This window comes from Oncorhynchus mykiss, chromosome 13, assembly GCF_057628025.1.
Source record: "Oncorhynchus mykiss isolate SJ-2025 chromosome 13, ASM5762802v1, whole genome shotgun sequence".
Lineage (NCBI taxonomy): Eukaryota > Metazoa > Chordata > Actinopteri > Salmoniformes > Salmonidae > Oncorhynchus > Oncorhynchus mykiss.
In genome coordinates this window covers 82504365-82525831 of record NC_143034.1, presented here as the reverse complement: position 1 = coordinate 82525831, position 21467 = coordinate 82504365, and the positions used below count along the sequence as shown (strand labels likewise).

The window sequence follows — 21467 nt, the reverse complement described above, 5'->3', positions numbered from 1 at the left end:
GAGTGACTCTGGGACCTCACCAGGTATAGAAACACAACGACTAGAAGCACCTGTTCTAAACTCCTTACCAGTCTGTATGTCCACATTAAAGTGGAGTGACTCTGGGACCTCACCAGGTATAGAAACACAACAACTAGAAGCACCTGTTCTAAACTCCTTACCAGTCTGTATGTCCACATTAAAGTGGAGTGACTCTGGGACCTCACCAGGTATAGAAACACAACAACTAGAAGCACCTGTTCTAAACTCCTCACCTGTCTGTATGTCCACATTAAAGTGGAGTGACTCTGGGACCTCACCAGGTATAGAAACACAATGACTAGAAGCACCTGTTTCTAAACTCCTTACCCGTCTGTCTGTATGTCCACATTAAAGTGGAGTGACTCTGGGACCTCACCAGGTATAGAAACACAACGACTAGAAGCACCTGTTCTAAACTCCTTACCTGTCTGTATGTCCACAGTAAAGTGGAGTGACTCTGGGACCTCAACAGGTATAGAAACACAACGACTAGAAGCACCTCTTTCTAAACTCCTTACCCGTCTGTCAGTATGTCCACATTAAAGTGTAGTTACTCTGGGACCTCACCAGGTATAGAAACACAACAACTAGAAGCACCTGTTCTAAACTCCTTACCAGTCTGTATGTCCACATTAAAGTGTAGTTACTCTGGGACCTCACCAGGTATAGAAACACAACAACTAGAAGCACCTGTTCTAAACTCCTTACCTGTCTGTATGTCCACATTAAAGTGTAGTTACTCTGGGACCTCACCAGGTATAGAAACACAACAACTAGAAGCACCTGTTCTAAACTCCTTACCTGTCTGTATGTCCACATTAAAGTGTAGTTACTCTGGGACCTCACCAGGTATAGAAACACAACGACTAGAAGCACCTGTTCTAAACTCCTTACCTGTCTGTATGTCCACATTAAAGTGGAGTGACTCTGGGACCTCACCAGGTATAGAAACACAACGACTAGAAGCACCTGTTCTAAACTCCTTACCAGTCTGTATGTCCACATTAAAGTGGAGTGACTCTGGGACCTCACCAGGTATAGAAACACAACGACTAGAAGCACCTGTTCTAAACTCCTTACCAGTCTGTATGTCCACATTAAAGTGGAGTGACTCTGGGACCTCACCAGGTATAGAAACACAACAACTAGAAGCACCTGTTCTAAACTCCTTACCAGTCTGTATGTCCACATTAAAGTGGAGTGACTCTGGGACCTCACCAGGTATAGAAACACAACAACTAGAAGCACCTGTTCTAAACTCCTCACCTGTCTGTATGTCCACATTAAAGTGGAGTGACTCTGGGACCTCACCAGGTATAGAAACACAACGACTAGAAGCACCTGTTTCTAAACTCCTTACCCGTCTGTCAGTATGTCCACATTAAAGTGTAGTTACTCTGGGACCTCACCAGGTATAGAAACACAACAACTAGAAGCACCTGTTCTAAACTCCTTACCTGTCTGTATGTCCACATTAAAGTGTAGTTACTCTGGGACCTCACCAGGTATAGAAACACAACAACTAGAAGCACCTGTTCTAAACTCCTTACCTGTCTGTATGTCCACATTAAAGTGTAGTTACTCTGGGACCTCACCAGGTATAGAAACACAACGACTAGAAGCACCTGTTCTAAACTCCTTACCTGTCTGTATGTCCACATTAAAGTGGAGTGACTCTGGGACCTCACCAGGTATAGAAACACAACGACTAGAAGCACCTGTTCTAAACTCCTTACCTGTCTGTATGTCCACATTAAAGTGGAGTGACTCTGGGACCTCACCAGGTATAGAAACACAACGACTAGAAGCACCTGTTCTAAACTCCTTACCTGTCTGTATGTCCACATTAAAGTGGAGTGACTCTGGGACCTCACCAGGTATAGAAACACAACGACTAGAAGCACCTGTTCTAAACTCCTCACCTGTCTGTATGTCCACATTAAAGTGGAGTGACTCTGGGACCTCACCAGGTATAGAAACACAACGACTAGAAGCACCTGTTCTAAACTCCTTACCAGTCTGTATGTCCACATTAAAGTGGAGTGACTCTGGGACCTCACCAGGTATAGAAACACAACGACTAGAAGCACCTGTTCTAAACTCCTTACCTGTCTGTATGTCCACAGTAAAGTGGAGTGACTCTGGGACCTCACCAGGTATAGAAACACAACGTCTAGAAGCACCTGTTCTAAACTCCTCACCTGTCTGTATGTCCACATTAAAGTGGAGTGACTCTGGGACCTCACCAGGTATAGAAACACAACGACTAGAAGCACCTGTTCTAAACTCCTTACCAGTCTGTATGTCCACATTAAAGTGGAGTGACTCTGGGACCTCACCAGGTATAGAAACACAACGACTAGAAGCACCTGTTCTAAACTCCTTACCTGTCTGTATGTCCACAGTAAAGTGGAGTGACTCTGGGACCTCACCAGGTATAGAAACACAACGTCTAGAAGCACCTGTTCTAAACTCCTTACCTGTCTGTATGTCCACATTAAAGTGGAGTGACTCTGGGACCTCACCAGGTATAGAAACACAACGACTAGAAGCACCTGTTCTAAACTCCTTACCTGTCTGTATGTCCACATTAAAGTGGAGCGACTCTGGGACCTCACCAGGTATAGAAACACAACGACTAGAAGCACCTGTTCTAAACTCCTTACCTGTCTGTATGTCCACATTAAAGTGGAGCGACTCTGGGACCTCACCAGGTATAGAAACACAACGACTAGAAGCACCTGTTCTAAACTCCTTACCTGTCTGTATGTCCACATTAAAGTGGAGTGACTCTGGGACCTCACCAGGTATAGAAACACAACGACTAGAAGCACCTGTTCTAAACTCCTTACCTGTCTGTATGTCCACAGTAAAGTGGAGTGACTCTGGGACCTCACCAGGTATAGAAACACAACGACTAGAAGCACCTGTTCTAAACTCCTTACCTGTCTGTATGTCCACATTAAAGTGGAGTGACTCTGGGACCTCACCAGGTATAGAAACACAACGACTAGAAGCACCTGTTCTAAACTCCTTACCTGTCTGTATGTCCACATTAAAGTGGAGTGACTCTGGGACCTCACCAGGTATAGAAACACAACGACTAGAAGCACCTGTTTCTAAACTCCTTACCTGTCTGTATGTCCACATTAAAGTGGAGTGACTCTGGGACCTCACCAGGTATAGAAACACAACGACTAGAAGCACCTGTTCTAAACTCCTTACCTGTCTGTATGTCCACATTAAAGTGGAGTGACTCTGGGACCTCACCAGGTATAGAAACACAACGACTAGAAGCACCTGTTCTAAACTCCTTACCTGTCTGTATGTCCACATTAAAGTGGAGTGACTCTGGGACCTCACCAGGTATAGAAACACAACGACTAGAAGCACCTGTTCTAAACTCCTTACCTGTCTGTATGTCCACATTAAAGTGGAGTGACTCTGGGACCTCACCAGGTATAGAAACACAACGACTAGAAGCACCTGTTCTAAACTCCTTACCTGTCTGTATGTCCACATTAAAGTGGAGTGACTCTGGGACCTCACCAGGTATAGAAACACAACGACTAGAAGCACCTGTTCTAAACTCCTTACCTGTCTGTATGTCCACATTAAAGTGGAGTGACTCTGGGACCTCACCAGGTATAGAAACACAACGACTAGAAGCACCTGTTCTAAACTCCTCACCTGTCTGTATGTCCACATTAAAGTGGAGTGACTCTGGGACCTCACCAGGTATAGAAACACAACGACTAGAAGCACCTGTTCTAAACTCCTCACCTGTCTGTATGTCCACATTAAAGTGGAGTGACTCTGGGACCTCACCAGGTATAGAAACACAACGACTAGAAGCACCTGTTCTAAACTCCTCACCTGTCTGTATGTCCACATTAAAGTGGAGTGACTCTGGGACCTCACCAGGTATAGAAACACAACGACTAGAAGCACCTGTTCTAAACTCCTTACCAGTCTGTATGTCCACATTAAAGTGGAGTGACTCTGGGACCTCACCAGGTATAGAAACACAACGACTAGAAGCACCTGTTCTAAACTCCTTACCTGTCTGTATGTCCACAGTAAAGTGGAGTGACTCTGGGACCTCACCAGGTATAGAAACACAACGTCTAGAAGCACCTGTTCTAAACTCCTCACCTGTCTGTATGTCCACATTAAAGTGGAGTGACTCTGGGACCTCACCAGGTATAGAAACACAACGACTAGAAGCACCTGTTCTAAACTCCTTACCAGTCTGTATGTCCACATTAAAGTGGAGTGACTCTGGGACCTCACCAGGTATAGAAACACAACGACTAGAAGCACCTGTTCTAAACTCCTTACCTGTCTGTATGTCCACAGTAAAGTGGAGTGACTCTGGGACCTCACCAGGTATAGAAACACAACGTCTAGAAGCACCTGTTCTAAACTCCTTACCTGTCTGTATGTCCACATTAAAGTGGAGTGACTCTGGGACCTCACCAGGTATAGAAACACAACGACTAGAAGCACCTGTTCTAAACTCCTTACCTGTCTGTATGTCCACATTAAAGTGGAGCGACTCTGGGACCTCACCAGGTATAGAAACACAACGACTAGAAGCACCTGTTCTAAACTCCTTACCTGTCTGTATGTCCACATTAAAGTGGAGCGACTCTGGGACCTCACCAGGTATAGAAACACAACGACTAGAAGCACCTGTTCTAAACTCCTTACCTGTCTGTATGTCCACATTAAAGTGGAGTGACTCTGGGACCTCACCAGGTATAGAAACACAACGACTAGAAGCACCTGTTCTAAACTCCTTACCTGTCTGTATGTCCACAGTAAAGTGGAGTGACTCTGGGACCTCACCAGGTATAGAAACACAACGACTAGAAGCACCTGTTCTAAACTCCTTACCTGTCTGTATGTCCACATTAAAGTGGAGTGACTCTGGGACCTCACCAGGTATAGAAACACAACGACTAGAAGCACCTGTTCTAAACTCCTTACCTGTCTGTATGTCCACATTAAAGTGGAGTGACTCTGGGACCTCACCAGGTATAGAAACACAACGACTAGAAGCACCTGTTTCTAAACTCCTTACCTGTCTGTATGTCCACATTAAAGTGGAGTGACTCTGGGACCTCACCAGGTATAGAAACACAACGACTAGAAGCACCTGTTCTAAACTCCTTACCTGTCTGTATGTCCACATTAAAGTGGAGTGACTCTGGGACCTCACCAGGTATAGAAACACAACGACTAGAAGCACCTGTTCTAAACTCCTTACCTGTCTGTATGTCCACATTAAAGTGGAGTGACTCTGGGACCTCACCAGGTATAGAAACACAACGACTAGAAGCACCTGTTCTAAACTCCTTACCTGTCTGTATGTCCACATTAAAGTGGAGTGACTCTGGGACCTCACCAGGTATAGAAACACAACGACTAGAAGCACCTGTTCTAAACTCCTTACCTGTCTGTATGTCCACATTAAAGTGGAGTGACTCTGGGACCTCACCAGGTATAGAAACACAACGACTAGAAGCACCTGTTCTAAACTCCTCACCTGTCTGTATGTCCACATTAAAGTGGAGTGACTCTGGGACCTCACCAGGTATAGAAACACAACGACTAGAAGCACCTGTTCTAAACTCCTCACCTGTCTGTATGTCCACATTAAAGTGGAGTGACTCTGGGACCTCACCAGGTATAGAAACACAACGACTAGAAGCACCTGTTCTAAACTCCTTACCAGTCTGTATGTCCACATTAAAGTGGAGTGACTCTGGGACCTCACCAGGTATAGAAACACAACGACTAGAAGCACCTGTTCTAAACTCCTTACCTGTCTGTATGTCCACAGTAAAGTGGAGTGACTCTGGGACCTCACCAGGTATAGAAACACAACGTCTAGAAGCACCTGTTCTAAACTCCTCACCTGTCTGTATGTCCACATTAAAGTGGAGTGACTCTGGGACCTCACCAGGTATAGAAACACAACGACTAGAAGCACCTGTTCTAAACTCCTTACCAGTCTGTATGTCCACATTAAAGTGGAGTGACTCTGGGACCTCACCAGGTATAGAAACACAACGACTAGAAGCACCTGTTCTAAACTCCTTACCTGTCTGTATGTCCACAGTAAAGTGGAGTGACTCTGGGACCTCACCAGGTATAGAAACACAACGTCTAGAAGCACCTGTTCTAAACTCCTTACCTGTCTGTATGTCCACATTAAAGTGGAGTGACTCTGGGACCTCACCAGGTATAGAAACACAACGACTAGAAGCACCTGTTCTAAACTCCTTACCTGTCTGTATGTCCACATTAAAGTGGAGCGACTCTGGGACCTCACCAGGTATAGAAACACAACGACTAGAAGCACCTGTTCTAAACTCCTTACCTGTCTGTATGTCCACATTAAAGTGGAGCGACTCTGGGACCTCACCAGGTATAGAAACACAACGACTAGAAGCACCTGTTCTAAACTCCTTACCTGTCTGTATGTCCACATTAAAGTGGAGTGACTCTGGGACCTCACCAGGTATAGAAACACAACGACTAGAAGCACCTGTTCTAAACTCCTTACCTGTCTGTATGTCCACAGTAAAGTGGAGTGACTCTGGGACCTCACCAGGTATAGAAACACAACGACTAGAAGCACCTGTTCTAAACTCCTTACCTGTCTGTATGTCCACATTAAAGTGGAGTGACTCTGGGACCTCACCAGGTATAGAAACACAACGACTAGAAGCACCTGTTCTAAACTCCTTACCTGTCTGTATGTCCACATTAAAGTGGAGTGACTCTGGGACCTCACCAGGTATAGAAACACAACGACTAGAAGCACCTGTTTCTAAACTCCTTACCTGTCTGTATGTCCACATTAAAGTGGAGTGACTCTGGGACCTCACCAGGTATAGAAACACAACGACTAGAAGCACCTGTTCTAAACTCCTTACCTGTCTGTATGTCCACATTAAAGTGGAGTGACTCTGGGACCTCACCAGGTATAGAAACACAACGACTAGAAGCACCTGTTCTAAACTCCTTACCTGTCTGTATGTCCACATTAAAGTGGAGTGACTCTGGGACCTCACCAGGTATAGAAACACAACGACTAGAAGCACCTGTTCTAAACTCCTTACCTGTCTGTATGTCCACATTAAAGTGGAGTGACTCTGGGACCTCACCAGGTATAGAAACACAACGACTAGAAGCACCTGTTCTAAACTCCTTACCTGTCTGTATGTCCACATTAAAGTGGAGTGACTCTGGGACCTCACCAGGTATAGAAACACAACGACTAGAAGCACCTGTTCTAAACTCCTCACCTGTCTGTATGTCCACATTAAAGTGGAGTGACTCTGGGACCTCACCAGGTATAGAAACACAACGACTAGAAGCACCTGTTCTAAACTCCTCACCTGTCTGTATGTCCACATTAAAGTGGAGTGACTCTGGGACCTCACCAGGTATAGAAACACAACGACTAGAAGCACCTGTTCTAAACTCCTCACCTGTCTGTATGTCCACATTAAAGTGGAGTGACTCTGGGACCTCACCAGGTATAGAAACACAACGACTAGAAGCACCTGTTCTAAACTCCTCACCTGTCTGTATGTCCACATTAAAGTGGAGTGACTCTGGGACCTCACCAGGTATAGAAACACAACGACTAGAAGCACCTGTTCTAAACTCCTTACCAGTCTGTATGTCCACATTAAAGTGGAGTGACTCTGGGACCTCACCAGGTATAGAAACACAACGACTAGAAGCACCTGTTCTAAACTCCTTACCTGTCTGTATGTCCACAGTAAAGTGGAGTGACTCTGGGACCTCACCAGGTATAGAAACACAACGTCTAGAAGCACCTGTTCTAAACTCCTCACCTGTCTGTATGTCCACATTAAAGTGGAGTGACTCTGGGACCTCACCAGGTATAGAAACACAACGACTAGAAGCACCTGTTCTAAACTCCTTACCAGTCTGTATGTCCACATTAAAGTGGAGTGACTCTGGGACCTCACCAGGTATAGAAACACAACGACTAGAAGCACCTGTTCTAAACTCCTTACCTGTCTGTATGTCCACAGTAAAGTGGAGTGACTCTGGGACCTCACCAGGTATAGAAACACAACGTCTAGAAGCACCTGTTCTAAACTCCTTACCTGTCTGTATGTCCACATTAAAGTGGAGTGACTCTGGGACCTCACCAGGTATAGAAACACAACGACTAGAAGCACCTGTTCTAAACTCCTTACCTGTCTGTATGTCCACATTAAAGTGGAGTGACTCTGGGACCTCACCAGGTATAGAAACACAACGACTAGAAGCACCTGTTCTAAACTCCTTACCTGTCTGTATGTCCACATTAAAGTGGAGCGACTCTGGGACCTCACCAGGTATAGAAACACAACGACTAGAAGCACCTGTTCTAAACTCCTCACCAGTCTGTATGTCCACATTAAAGTCCAGGTCAAACAGAGCATCTGAAACGGAGAGAAATGCTGTGAGTCAATCAGCCAGTCACTGTCTGTGTCTGTGTCTGTGTCTGTGTCTGTGTCTGTGTCTGTGTGTGTGTGTGTGTGTGTGTGTGTGTGTGTGTGTGTGTGTGTGTGTGTGTGTGTGTGTGTGTGTGTGTGTGTGTGTGTGTGAGAGTGTGAGAGTGTGTGTGAGAGTGAGTGAGTGAGTGAGTGAGTGAGTGAGTGAGTGAGTGAGTGAGTGAGTGAGTGAGTGAGACTTACCATTGAAGTCAAAAGGAAAATCCTCGTGTTCCAGAAAGCCATCCAGGTCTAATTCTGAGAAACAGGAAGAAAACAGTCAAACAGACAATCACCTTCCCTGGTTCTGACTAAACAGCCAATCATCTTCCCTGGTTCTGACTAAACAGCCAATCACCTCCCTGGCTGTGACTACACAGCCAATCACCTCCCCGGCTGTGACTAAACAGCCAATCACCTTCCCTGGTTCTGACTAAACAGGAAGTGAAGTGAATATTATAACAACAACTATATCCGTTCCCTCATGAGTGAAAGGTTCTTGGGGCGCCCGAAAAGACACCTTTCCAAGGTGAGCAGGACTATTAGGAGACGGAGACACAAACGAAGTCGGGAGAAGAGGAATATTGGGACAGGGAGACAGGAAGGTGGATTTATCAGGAGGAGGAATAGAGGAGGAGGAGGAATATTGGGACAGGGAGACAGGAAGGTGGATTTATCAGGAGGAGGAATAGAGGAGGAGGAATATTGGGACAGGGAGACAGGAAGGTGGATTTCTGGAGGAGGAATAGAGGAGGAAGAGGAATATTGGGACAGGGAGACAGGAAGGTGGATTTCTGGAGGAGGAATAGAGGAGGAAGAGGAATATTGGGACAGGGAGACAGGAAGGTGGATTTCTGGAGGAGGAATAGAAGGGAGAAGAGGAATATTGGGACAGGGAGACAGGATGGTGGATTTCTGGAGGAGGAATAGAAGGGAGAAGAGGAATATTGGGACAGGGAGACAGGAAGGTGGATTTCTGATGGAGGAATAGAGGAGGAGGAATATTGGGACAGGGAGACAGGAAGGTGGATTTCTGGAGGAGGAATAGAGGGAGAAGAGGAATATTGGGACAGGGATATAGGAATGTGGATTACTGGAGGAGGAATAGAAGGGAGAAGAGGAATATTGGGACAGGGAGACAGGAAGGTGGATTTATCAGGAGGATGAATAGAGGACGAGGAATATTGGGACAGGGAGACAGGAAGGTGGATTTATCAGGAGGAGGAATAGAGGAGGAGGAATATTGGGACAGGGAAACAGGAAGGTGGATTTCTGGAGGAGGAATAGAGGAAGAGGAGGAATATTGGGACAGGGATACAGGAAGGTGGATTACTGGAGGAGGAATAGAGGAAGAGGAGGAATATTGGGACAGGGAGACAGGAAGGTGGATTACTGGAGGAGGAATAGAGGAGGAGGAATATTGGGACAGGGAGACAGGAAGGTGGATTTATCAGGAGGAGGAATAGAGGAGGAGGAGGAATATTGGGACAGGGAGACAGGAAGGTGGATTACTGGAGGAGGAATAGAAGGGAGAAGAGGAATATTGGGACAGGGAGACAGGAAGGTGGATTACTAGAGGAGGAATAGAGGAGGAAGAGGAATATTGGGACAGGGAGACAGGAAGGTGGATTTATCAGGAGGAGGAATAGAGTGTTACGGTGCAGAGTTGAGGGACTTAACGTCCTCTAATCATGTCCCTTCATCAACACTCCTTTATAGAACAGTGTTTGGCTCCAGGGGTTAACAGTGTGTGTGTGTGTGTGTGTGTGTGTGTGTGTGTGTGAGAGAGATATGTGGAACTAAACGTTTTGTAATGAACAGTTCTCCTTTATAGAACAGTGTTTGGCTGCAGGGGTTAACAGTGTGTGTGTGTGTGTGTGTGTGTGTGTGTGTGTGTGTGTGTGTGTGTGTGTGTGTGTGTGTGTGTGTAGTGTGTGTGTGTGTGTGTGTGTGTGTGTGTGTGAGATATGTAGAACTAAACATTTCGTAATGAACAGTTCTCCTTTATAGAACAGTGTTTGGGGGGGACTGCTGCTGATTGGAGGACGGCTCGTAAAAATGGCTGGAACGGAGCGAATGGAATGGCATCAGACCATGGAAACCATGGGAACCATGTGTTTGATACCATTCCACCTCGTCCTCTCCAGCCATTACTACAAGCCCGCCCTCCCAAATTAAAGTGCCACCAACCTCCTGTGGTTTGGGTGCAGGGGTTGTGTGTGGGTGAGTTATCCATACGGAACCAAACGTTTCTGAACATTGTCCTTTGTAGAACAGTGTTATGTTGCACGGTTACCTGGTAGCCCTATAACTACCAAGGTAATTGTTGCACGGTTACCTGGTAGCCCTATAACTACCAAGGTAATTGTTGCACGGTTACCTGGTAGCCCTATAACTACCAAGGTAATTGTTGCACGGTTACCTGGTAGCCCTATAACTACCAAGGTAATTGTTGCATGGTTACCTGAGTCCTATAAACTACCAAGGTAATTGTTGCACGGTTACCTGAGTCCTATAAACTACCAAGGTAATTGTTGCACGGTTACCCGAGTCCTATAAACTACCAAGGTAACTTTAGTCAACTCTTGAGTTAAATTCAGGATAACTGGTACCACAAAAGTGGTTCACCATTTAGCCAGGTAATGGCAACGAATCCTTCAGAACAAACCTGCTCTGGGGGCAGCTAACAGGGCTAACAGGTGTTGGGGATGAATCAGAATAGTTGGGTAACATAGATAAGATGTTAACAGAGCTAACAGGGCTAACAGAGCTAACAGGGCTAACAGAGCTAACAGAGCTAACAAAGCTAACAAAGCTAACAGGGTAACAGAGCTAACAGAGCTAACAAAGCTAACAAAGCTAACAGGGTAACAGAGCTAAAAAGGCTAACAGGGCTAACAGAGCTAACAGAGCTAACAGAGCTAACAAAGCTAACAAAGCTAACAGGGTAACAGAGCTAAAAAGGCTAACAGGGCTAACAGAGCTAACAGGGCTAACAGAGCTAACAGGGGTAACAGAGCTAACAGAGCTAACAAAGCTAACAAAGCTAACAGGGTAACAGAGCTAAAAAGGCTAACAGGGCTAACAGAGCTAACAGAGCTAACAAAGCTAACAAAGCTAACAGGGTAACAGAGCTAAAAAGGCTAACAGGGCTAACAGAGCTAACAGAGCTAACAGAGATAACAGGCTAGTCCAGGGTAACTATATCTATGTAGAACAGTGTTTAGTCCAGGGTAACTATATCTCTGTGTTAGTCCAGGGTAACTATATCTCTGTGTTAGTCCAGGGTAACTATATCTCTGTGTTAGTCCAGGGTAACTATATCTCTGTAGATCAGTGTTTAGTCCAGGGTAACTATATCTCTGTGTTAGTCCAGGGTAACTATATCTCTGTGTTAGTCCAGGGTAACTATATATCTGTGTTAGTCCAGGGTAACTATATATCTGTGTTAGTCCAGGGTAACTATATCTCTGTGTTTAGTCCAGGGTAACTATATCTCTGTGTTAGTCCAGGGTAACTATATATCTGTGTTAGTCCAGGGTAACTATATCTCTGTGTTAGTCCAGGGTAACTATATCTCTGTGTTAGTCCAGGGTAACTATATCTCTGTGTTAGTCCAGGGTAACTATATATCTGTAGAACAGTGTTTAGTCCAGGGTAACTATATCTCTGTGTTAGTCCAGGGTAACTATATCTCTGTGTTAGTCCAGGGTAACTATATCTTTGTGTTAGTCCAGGGTAACTATATCTATGTAGAACAGTGTTTAGTCCAGGGTAACTATATCTCTGTGTTAGTCCAGGGTAACTATATCTCTGTGTTAGTCCAGGGTAACTATATCTCTGTGTTAGTCCAGGGTAACTATATCTCTGTAGATCAGTGTTTAGTCCAGGGTAACTATATATCTGTGTTAGTCCAGGGTAACTATATCTCTGTGTTAGTCCAGGGTAACTATATCTCTGTGTTTAGTCCAGGGTAACTATATCTCTGTGTTTAGTCCAGGGTAACTATATCTCTGTGTTAGTCGAGGGTAACTATATATCTGTGTTAGTCCAGGGTAACTATATCTATGTGTTAGTCCAGGGTAACTATATCTCTGTAGATCAGTGTTAGTCCAGGGTAACTATATCTCTGTAGATCAGTGTTTAGTCCAGGGTAACTATATCTCTGTGTTAGTCCAGGGTAACTATATCTTTGTGCTAGTCCAGGGTAACTAAATCTCTGTGTTAGTCTAGGGTAACTATATCTCTGTAGATCAGTGTTTAGTCCAGGGTAACTATATCTCTGTGTTAGTCCAGGGTAACTATATCTTTGTGCTAGTCCAGGGTAACTCAATCTCTGTGTTAGTCCAGGGTAACTATATCTCTGTAGAACAGTGTTTAGTCCAGGGTAACTATATCTCTGTGTTAGTCCAGGGTAACTATATCTCTGTGTTAGCCCAGGGTAACTATATATCTGTGTTAGTCCAGGGTAACTATATCTCTGTGTTAGTCCAGGGTAACTATATATCTGTGTTAGTCCAGGGTAACTATATATCTGTGTTAGTCCAGGGTAACTATATCTCTGTAGATCAGTGTTTAGTCCAGGGTAACTATATCTCTGTGTTAGTCCAGGGTTACTATATATCTGTGTTAGTCCAGGGTAACTATATCTCTGTGTTAGTCCAGGGTAACTATATCTCTGTGTTAGTCCAGGGTAACTATATATCTGTGTTAGTCCAGGGTAACTATATATCTGTGTTACTCCAGGGTAACTATATATCTGTGTTAGTCCAGGGTAACTATATCTCTGTGTTAGTCCAGGGTAACTATATATCTGTGTTAGTCCAGGGTAACTATATCTCTGTGACAGTCCAGGGTAACTATATCTCTGTGTTAGTCCAGGGTAACTATATCTCTGTAGATCCGTGTTTTGTCCAGGGTTACCTGGCAGAAAGTCTTCAACCTCAGGTGTAAGGGAGGGGGGCAGATCCATGATGTCCATATCCTGCATCCTGGCACCTGTTGACCAAATCACATTGGATCACCATATTCTACATCTATTGTACGCAGCAATCACGTGCCTAGGAACCAGATTTATGCTGTTAATACTGATGCGGGTTTGCCCTCGGAGGAAGTCCACCGTGTGCAGCTCACCCTGCACTAACATAAATAACATGAGAATGTCTACTTCTGATAAGTTTCCCAGTAAAGCAATGAAAACAAGCAAGCATCACAGAAAAGTGCTCAAAAATAGCCCACGTTAACCTACGTAGCTTTAAGAAACAAGGTTCATGAAATGAATAACTTGCTAGTAACAGATTACATTCATATTCTGACTACATCTGAAACTCTACTTAGACAATATCTTTAATGATACAGTGGTAGCAATACATGGTTATAACATTTACTAGAAAAGACAGGAATTCCAATGGTGGAGGTGTGGCTGTTTATATTCAAAACCACATTCCTGTAAAGATTAGAGAGGATCTCATGTTAAATACTGTTGATGTAATAATGGCTACAGATTAATCTGCCTCACCCAAAGCCCATTCTGGTGGGAAGCTGCTATAGACCACCAAGTGCTAACAGTCAGTATCTGGATAACGTGTGTGAAATGCTTGATAATATATGTGATATCAACTGAGAGTCAAAAATTTGGACACGCCGACTCATTCCAGGGTTCTAGAACACCTACACATTCCAGGGTTCTAGAACACCGACACATTCCAGGGTTCTAGAACACCGACACATTCCAGGGTTCTAGAACACCGACACATTCCAGGGTTCTAGAACACCTACACATTCCAGGGTTTTTCTTATTGTTTAAACTATTTTCTACATTGTAGAATAACAGTGAAGACATCAAAACTATGAAATAACACAGATGGAATCATGTAGTAACCAAAAAAGTGTTTAAAAATTTTTGAATATATTTGAGATTCTTCAATATAGCCACCCTTTGCCTTGATGCCAGCTTTGCACCACTCTTGGCATTCTCTCAACGTAGGAAAACCAGTTCCAAAGGCTGGGCCTAATATAGTGTATGAGGTCATACAATATGTTTTGTAGTGATTCCCATGTTGTTGATGTAAAGAATATTTGTTGGTCCGTGGTGTGTAATGAGAAGCAACCCAGACGTTGTACTTGACACATTTATGAAATTGCTTATCCCAGTAACTAATAGGCACACACCCGTTAAGAACATGACTTTTTTTAAAAAAAAACTGTTAAAATCCCCTGTGGATTGATGAGGAGAGAGAGAAGAGAGAGGGATGAAGAGGAGAGAGAGAAGAGAGAGGGATGAAGAGGAGAGAGAGAAGAGAGAGGGATGAAGAGGAGAGGGAGAAGAGAGGGATGAAGAGGAGAGAGAGGGCGATGAAGATGAGAGAGAGAAGAGAGAGGGATGAAGATGTTATGGTTTGAGAGGGATGAAGATGTTATGGTTTGAGAGGAATGGAGATGTTATGGTTTGAGAGGGATGAGGATGTTATGGTTTGAGAGGAATGAGGATGTTATGGTTTGAGAGGGATGAGGCAAAAGGAATGGAAAATAAGTCTGGCTGCACAACCGATTGGCTAACGTACTGCCATGTGACCAAACTGAATAAAAAAGATTGGCTAACGTCCTGTCATGTGACCAAACTGAATAAAAAAGAAACTATGAAACAAAGGTCAAGGGTCATAAATAATGACAGTAAAAATCTTCGGAGCACCTTCAATGACATGTTGGGAAATAAGGCAAACTCAGCTCCGTCATTCATTGAATCAGATGGCTCATTCATTATAAAACCCACTGATATTGCCAAACTACCTCAAGGATTTTTTTTTTTAAATTGGCAAGATAAGCAAACTTAGGCATGATGACACGCCAGCAACAAACGCTGACACGACACATCGATTGTATATCTGACCATATTATGACAGACAAGAATTGTACTTTTGAGTTCCGTAAAGTCAGTGTGAAAGAGGTGAACAAAGTATTGACAATAAGGACAAGTCACAGAGGATCTGACAATCTGGATGGAAAATGACTGAGGATAATCACGGACGATATTGCCCACTCCTATTTGCCACATCTTTAATTTAAGCCTGCTAGAAAGTGTGTGACCCCTCAGGCTTGAAGGGAAGCTAAAGTCATTCCACTACCTAAGAATAGTAAAGCACCTTTTACTGGCTCAAATAGCTGACCAATCAGCCTGTTACCACTTGTGTTTGACCAGATAAACTCTTCAAAAAAATAAATGTCCTCTCACTGTCAACTGTGTTTATTTTCAGCAGACTTAATATGTGTAAATATTTGTATGAACACGACAAGATTCAACAACTGAGACATAAACTGAACAAGTTCCACAGAAATGTGACTAACAGAAATTGAATAATGTGTTGATTTTAAAAAAAAGATTGTGGGGGCTGTCTTGTTAGACTTCAATGCCACTTTTGACATTAGCAATCATAGTCTGCTGCTGGAAAAACGTATGTGTTATGGCTTTACACTCCCCTGCTATAATGTGGATAAAGAGTTACTTGTCTAACAGAACACAGAGGGTGTTCTTTAATGGAAGCCTCTCAAACATAATCCAGGTAGAATCAGGAATTCCCCAGGGCAGCTGTCTAGGCCCCTTGCTTTTTTCAATCTTTACTAATGACATGAGTAAAGCCAGAGTTTCTATGTATGCGGATGACTCAACACTAGACAAGTCAGCTACGACAGCGACTGAAATGACTGCAACACTTAACAAACAGCTGCAGATAGTTTCAGAATGAATGTCAAGGAATAAGTTAGTCCTAAATATCTATAAACTAAAAGCATTGTATTTGAGTCAAATCGTTCACTAAACCCTAAACCTCAACTAAATCTTGTAATGAATAACGTGGAAATGTACCAAGTAGAGGTGACTAAACTGCTTGATGTAACACTGAAATATAAACTGTCATGGTCAAAACATACTGATACAACATTAGCTAAGATGGGGAGAAGTCTGTCCATAATACAGCACTGCTCTACCTTCTTAACACTATCAACAAGGCAGGTCCTACAGGCCCTAGTTTCTGCCTTCTTAAACAACACTATAAACAAGGCAGGTCCTATAGGCCCTAGTTTCTGCCTTCTTAAACAACACTATCAACAAGGCAGGTCCTACAGGCCCTAGTTTCTGCCTTCTTAAACAACACTATAAACAAGGCAGGTCCTATAGGCCCTAGTTTATGCCTTCTTAAACAACACTATCAACAAGGCAGGTCCTACAGGCCCTAGTTTCTGCCTTCTTAAACAACACTATCAACAAGGCAGGTCCTACAGGCCCTAGCTTTTATTGACAATTACATGAAGTTGATGCAAAGAGTCAATATTTGCAGTGTTGACCCTTCTTTTTCAAGACCTCTGCAATCCACCCTGACATGCTGTCAATTAACTTCTGGGCCACATCCTGACTGATGGCAGCCCATTCTTGCATAATCAATGCTTGGAGTTTGTCAGAATTTGTGGGTTTTTGTTTGTCCACCCGCCTCTTGAGGATTGACAACAAATTCTCAATGGGATTAAGGTCTGGGGAGTTTCCTGGCCATGGACTCAAAATATTGATGTTTTGTTCCCCGAGCCACTTAGTTATTACTGTTGCCTTATGGCAAGGTGCTCCATCATGCTGGAAAACGCATTGTTCGTCACCAAACTGTTCCTGGATGGTTGGGAGAAGTTGCTCTCGGAGTATGTGTTGGAACCATTCTTTATTCATGGCTGTGTTCTTAGGCAAAATTGTGAGTGAGCCCACTCCCTTAGCTGAGAAGAAACCCCACACATGAATGGTCTCAGGATGCTTTACTGTTGGCATGACACAGGACTGATGGTAGCGCTCACCTTGTCTTCTCCGGACAAGCTTTTTTCCGGATACCCCAAACAATCGGAAAGGGGATTCATCAGAGAAAATGACTTTACCCCAGTCCTCAGCAGTCCAATCCCTGTACCTTTAGCACAATATCAGTTTTTCCCTGATGTTTTTCCTGGAGAGAAGTGGCTTCTTTGCTGCCCTTCTTGACACCAGGCCATCCTCCAAAAGTCTTCGCCTCACTGTGCGTGCAGATGCACTCACACCTGCCTGCTGCCATTCCTGAGCAAGCTCTGTACTGGTGGTGCCCCGATCCCGCAGCTGAATCAACTTTAGGAGACGGTCCTGGCGCTTGCAGGACTTTCTTGGGCGCCCTGAAGCCTTCTTCACAACAATTTAACCGCTCTCCTTGAAGTTCTTGATGATCCGATAAATGGTTGATTTAGGTGCAATCTTACTGGCAGCAATATCCTTGCATGTGAAGCTATTTTTATGCAAAGCAATGATGATGGCACGTGTTTCCTTGCAGGTAACCATGGTTGACAGAGGAAGAACAATGATTCCAAGATCCACCCTCCTTTAAAGCTTCCAGTCTGTTATTCAAACTCAATCAACACGACAGAGTAATCTCCAGCCTTGTCCTTGTCAACACTCACACCTGTGTTAATGAGAGAATCACTGACATGATGTCAGCTAGTCCTTTTGTGGCAGGGCTGAAATAGAGTGGAAATGTTTTTGGGGGATTCAGTTCATTTGCATGGCAAAGAGGGACTTTGCAATTAATTGCAATTCATCTGATCACTCTTCATAACATTCTGGAGAACATGCAAATTACCATCATATAAACTGAGGCAGCAGACTGTGAAAATTAATATTTGTGTCATTCTCAAAACTTTTGGCCACGACTGTACATCGTACCAGCTCCTTCCTGGCCTCAAAAGAAAAACAAGCCTTATGACGGTAATAAAATCCTATTTTCAGCTTGAGCTTCCTTATCAAGTTCTCTACATGCACAGTGAAGCTCAGATCATCATCAACCCACACACCCAAATATTTGTACACTTTAACTCGCTCTATAGTATGTCCAGCCAATGCAGCAATGACATGATCGGTAACATGCCTGGCATTTGAAAATACCATGCATTTTGTTTTTACCCGAATTTAGAATCAGCTTTAAAATCATACAGATTCTGTTGTATGATGTTTAAATGGTCTTTGGGCATTTAAAAAAAAATCTAAAGATAAACTACTACCACTTGAATAAAGAACAGATAAACTACTACCACTAGAATAAAGATATAAATAAATAATAAAGTTTAAAATAAAGTAATAAAGTATCATCTGCATAAAACAATAATAACATCCGGTGTTTTTCAATAAGATTCCCAATGTTGTTGACATACAAAACAAAAAAAATTGTGGGCCCAAAATAGAACCTTGCGGAACACCTAGAGCACCACCTCTATGGACGCAGATTTACAACCATCCGCCGTTACACATTCTGAACGATTTGATAGGTCGTGTATAAACAGAGCTGGAGCACGACCAGTAATTCCACAACATTTAAACCTTTGCACTACGAACACAGCATGGTCCACGGTGTCAAATGCCTTCGACAAATCGATAAAGACGGACAACACAATGTAACTTTCTTATCAAGAGCACAGTGCTCACAGTCATTTAAAAACCTTCACTGTTGCTGAAACAGTGCTGTTGGACAGACCTACAAAACCTGATTTTACATTCCATTGAAGATGTTGTTTTCTTGGCAGTAGGCCTTTGATCTGTTTACTAACTAAGGACTCCAGTACCTTTGAAGGTACAGACAATGTTGATACGGGTTAATAATAGTTGTCAAGTAGCGAAGGATCTCCACCTTTCATGAGAGGCAGTACAAAAGCAGATTTCCATAATGTGGGAAAATGTTTGACATCAAGCGTGAGGTTAAAAATACATGTTAAGGGGGGAGCAATGATGTCTGCAGCTACAGCTAGGTGTAGGAAGCACGGGGTCCAGGGTTACGGTCTCTAGCATCAGGACCTCTCAGCTAGGTGTAGGAAGCACGGGGTCCAGGGTTACGGTCTCTAGCATCAGGACCTCTCAGCTAGGTGTAGGAAGCACGGGGTCCAGGGTTACGGTCTCTAGCATCAGGGCCTCTCAGCTAGGTGTAGGAAGCACGGGATCCAGGGTTACGGTCTCTAGCATCAGGACCTCTCAATAAGGTGTTGGGTTACGGTCTCTAGCATCAGGACCTCTCATTGGGTTACGGTCTCTAGCATCAGGGCCTCTCATTGGGTTACGGTCTCTAGCATCAGGGCCTCTCATTGGGTTACGGTCTCTAGCATCAGGACCTCTCATTGGGTTACGGTCTCTAGCATCAGGACCTCTCATTGGGTTACGGTCGAGATCGAGGGTCCCATAGGGCGGTGCAATATTGGCCCAGGGTCGTTCGGGTTAGGGGAGGGTTTGGTTGGGGTAGGCCATCATTGTAAAATAAGAATTTGTTCTTAACTGAAATTGTCTAGTTAAATAAAATAAAAAACTAAATTTCTAGAATTTTGAACAATATTCAACATTCTCAATGTTTTGTCCCATCTCTCTAAACATAATGTCTCTGGTCTCTGTCTGTCTGTCTGGTCTCTGTCTCTAAACATAATGTCTCTGGTCTCTGTCTGGTCTGTCTGGTCTCTGTCTCTAAACATAATGTCTCTGGTCTCTGTCTGTCTGTCTGGTCTCTGTCTCTAAACATAATGTCTCTGGTCTCTGTCTGGTCTGTCTGGTCTCTGTCTCTAAACATAATGTCTCTGGTCTCTGTCTGGTCTGTCTGGTCTCTGTCTCTAAACATAATGTCTCTGGGCTCTGTCTGTTTACACTATAACTAGCCTATTGGGCTTCAGCAGGGACCCCAGAGCAGCATGTCCCGTCTCTCTCTAAACATAATAGTTGTTGATTTACTCTGTAACTAGCCTATGAGCTACCCACATCCTGGGGGGGGGGGGGGGGGGGGGGGGTGAGAGAATGATATTAAAACAGATCAGAAAGTAAAAGCATGGCCTAATTAATGAACTCCACGTCCCCCCCCCCCCAACACACACACGTGTCACAGTTGTATTGCTCTTTGAAACATGTGGGGGGGGGGGGGGGGGACATGATACAAGTCCTACAGTAAAATAATAAATTCCAGATAACCTGCCAAACACAAATTAAACATTACAGAAGACAAGATTGCAACACACGGTAGTATTCCTTCTGAATAACAGAACGGAGAACAGCACCTACCGAGGGCCATTAGAGGACACCTGGTCATTCACTTTTTCTCGTTGTTGACTGGAATCCCCCCCAAACACCCCCAAAAAACCCGCATCAAATCACACGCCACATGCAATCATTTACAAACAAAAGTAATTGCGAAATTAAATTTGATTTACAAATATAAAAACAGTACAACTCTTAAATAAATAGTACAAAATAAGTTCACATTAATTGTCTTTTCAAAAAAATATATGTTTTTTTTTATTTCACCGGAGCAAGTGCGTCGGATAAAAACTACATTGAGGAGAAAAAGACCCCAAAAATCTCACCTGTCTGGCGGGCATCGAGAGTCTCCATCCCCTCGGTTAAAACGCAACAGCTTCCACCATATGATCCACTATATGATCCATGCATTAAGCTATAGCTGTCCTTGAACGCTCCGTGCACTTTGCTGCCGTTTGTTGTGCGTCTGTCTGTTCGCGTCGCACCCACGGCATCGATTCACTTTTACTTTCGATAGGAATCTCATTGTGCGTCTATTCTCTACTCTCTCTCTCTCTCTGTGTCCCATTCGTTTCCACTGTTCTAACAAACTTAAAGACAAGTGCTTTCATCACTCAGACCAAGGGGTGTATTTATTTTACCTTTATTTAACTAGGCAAGTCAGTTAAGAACACATTTTTTATTTTCAATGACGGCCTAGGAACAGTTAACTGCCTGTTCAGGGGCAGAACGACAGATTTGTACCTTGTCAGCTCGGGGATTTGAACTTGCAACCTTTCAGGTTACTAGTCCAACGCTCTAACCACTAGGCTACCCTGCCGCCCCAATGGCTACAATCGGATACAGGAGAGACTGGGGAACCC

At 43.8% G+C, this 21467-nt stretch overlaps 1 protein-coding gene across 1 annotated transcript in view; it reads right to left on the bottom strand.

Annotated features, from left to right (window-relative positions):
* The window catches only part of ciita (class II, major histocompatibility complex, transactivator), a 51877-nt gene extending 30705 nt beyond the window's left edge, over nucleotides 1-21172 (bottom strand). Inside the window, exons 1-4 of the mRNA XM_090194489.1 lie at nucleotides 20931-21172; nucleotides 13473-13547; nucleotides 8754-8807; nucleotides 8457-8498 (exon numbers count right to left, since the gene is read on the bottom strand). Coding sequence (XP_090050615.1) covers nucleotides 8457-8498; nucleotides 8754-8807; nucleotides 13473-13547; nucleotides 20931-21015 — 256 coding nt within the window. The 5' untranslated portion in view covers nucleotides 21016-21172. The remainder of the gene's footprint in view (nucleotides 1-8456; nucleotides 8499-8753; nucleotides 8808-13472; nucleotides 13548-20930) is intronic.
* Between the last annotated feature and the right edge of the window lie 295 nt (nucleotides 21173-21467).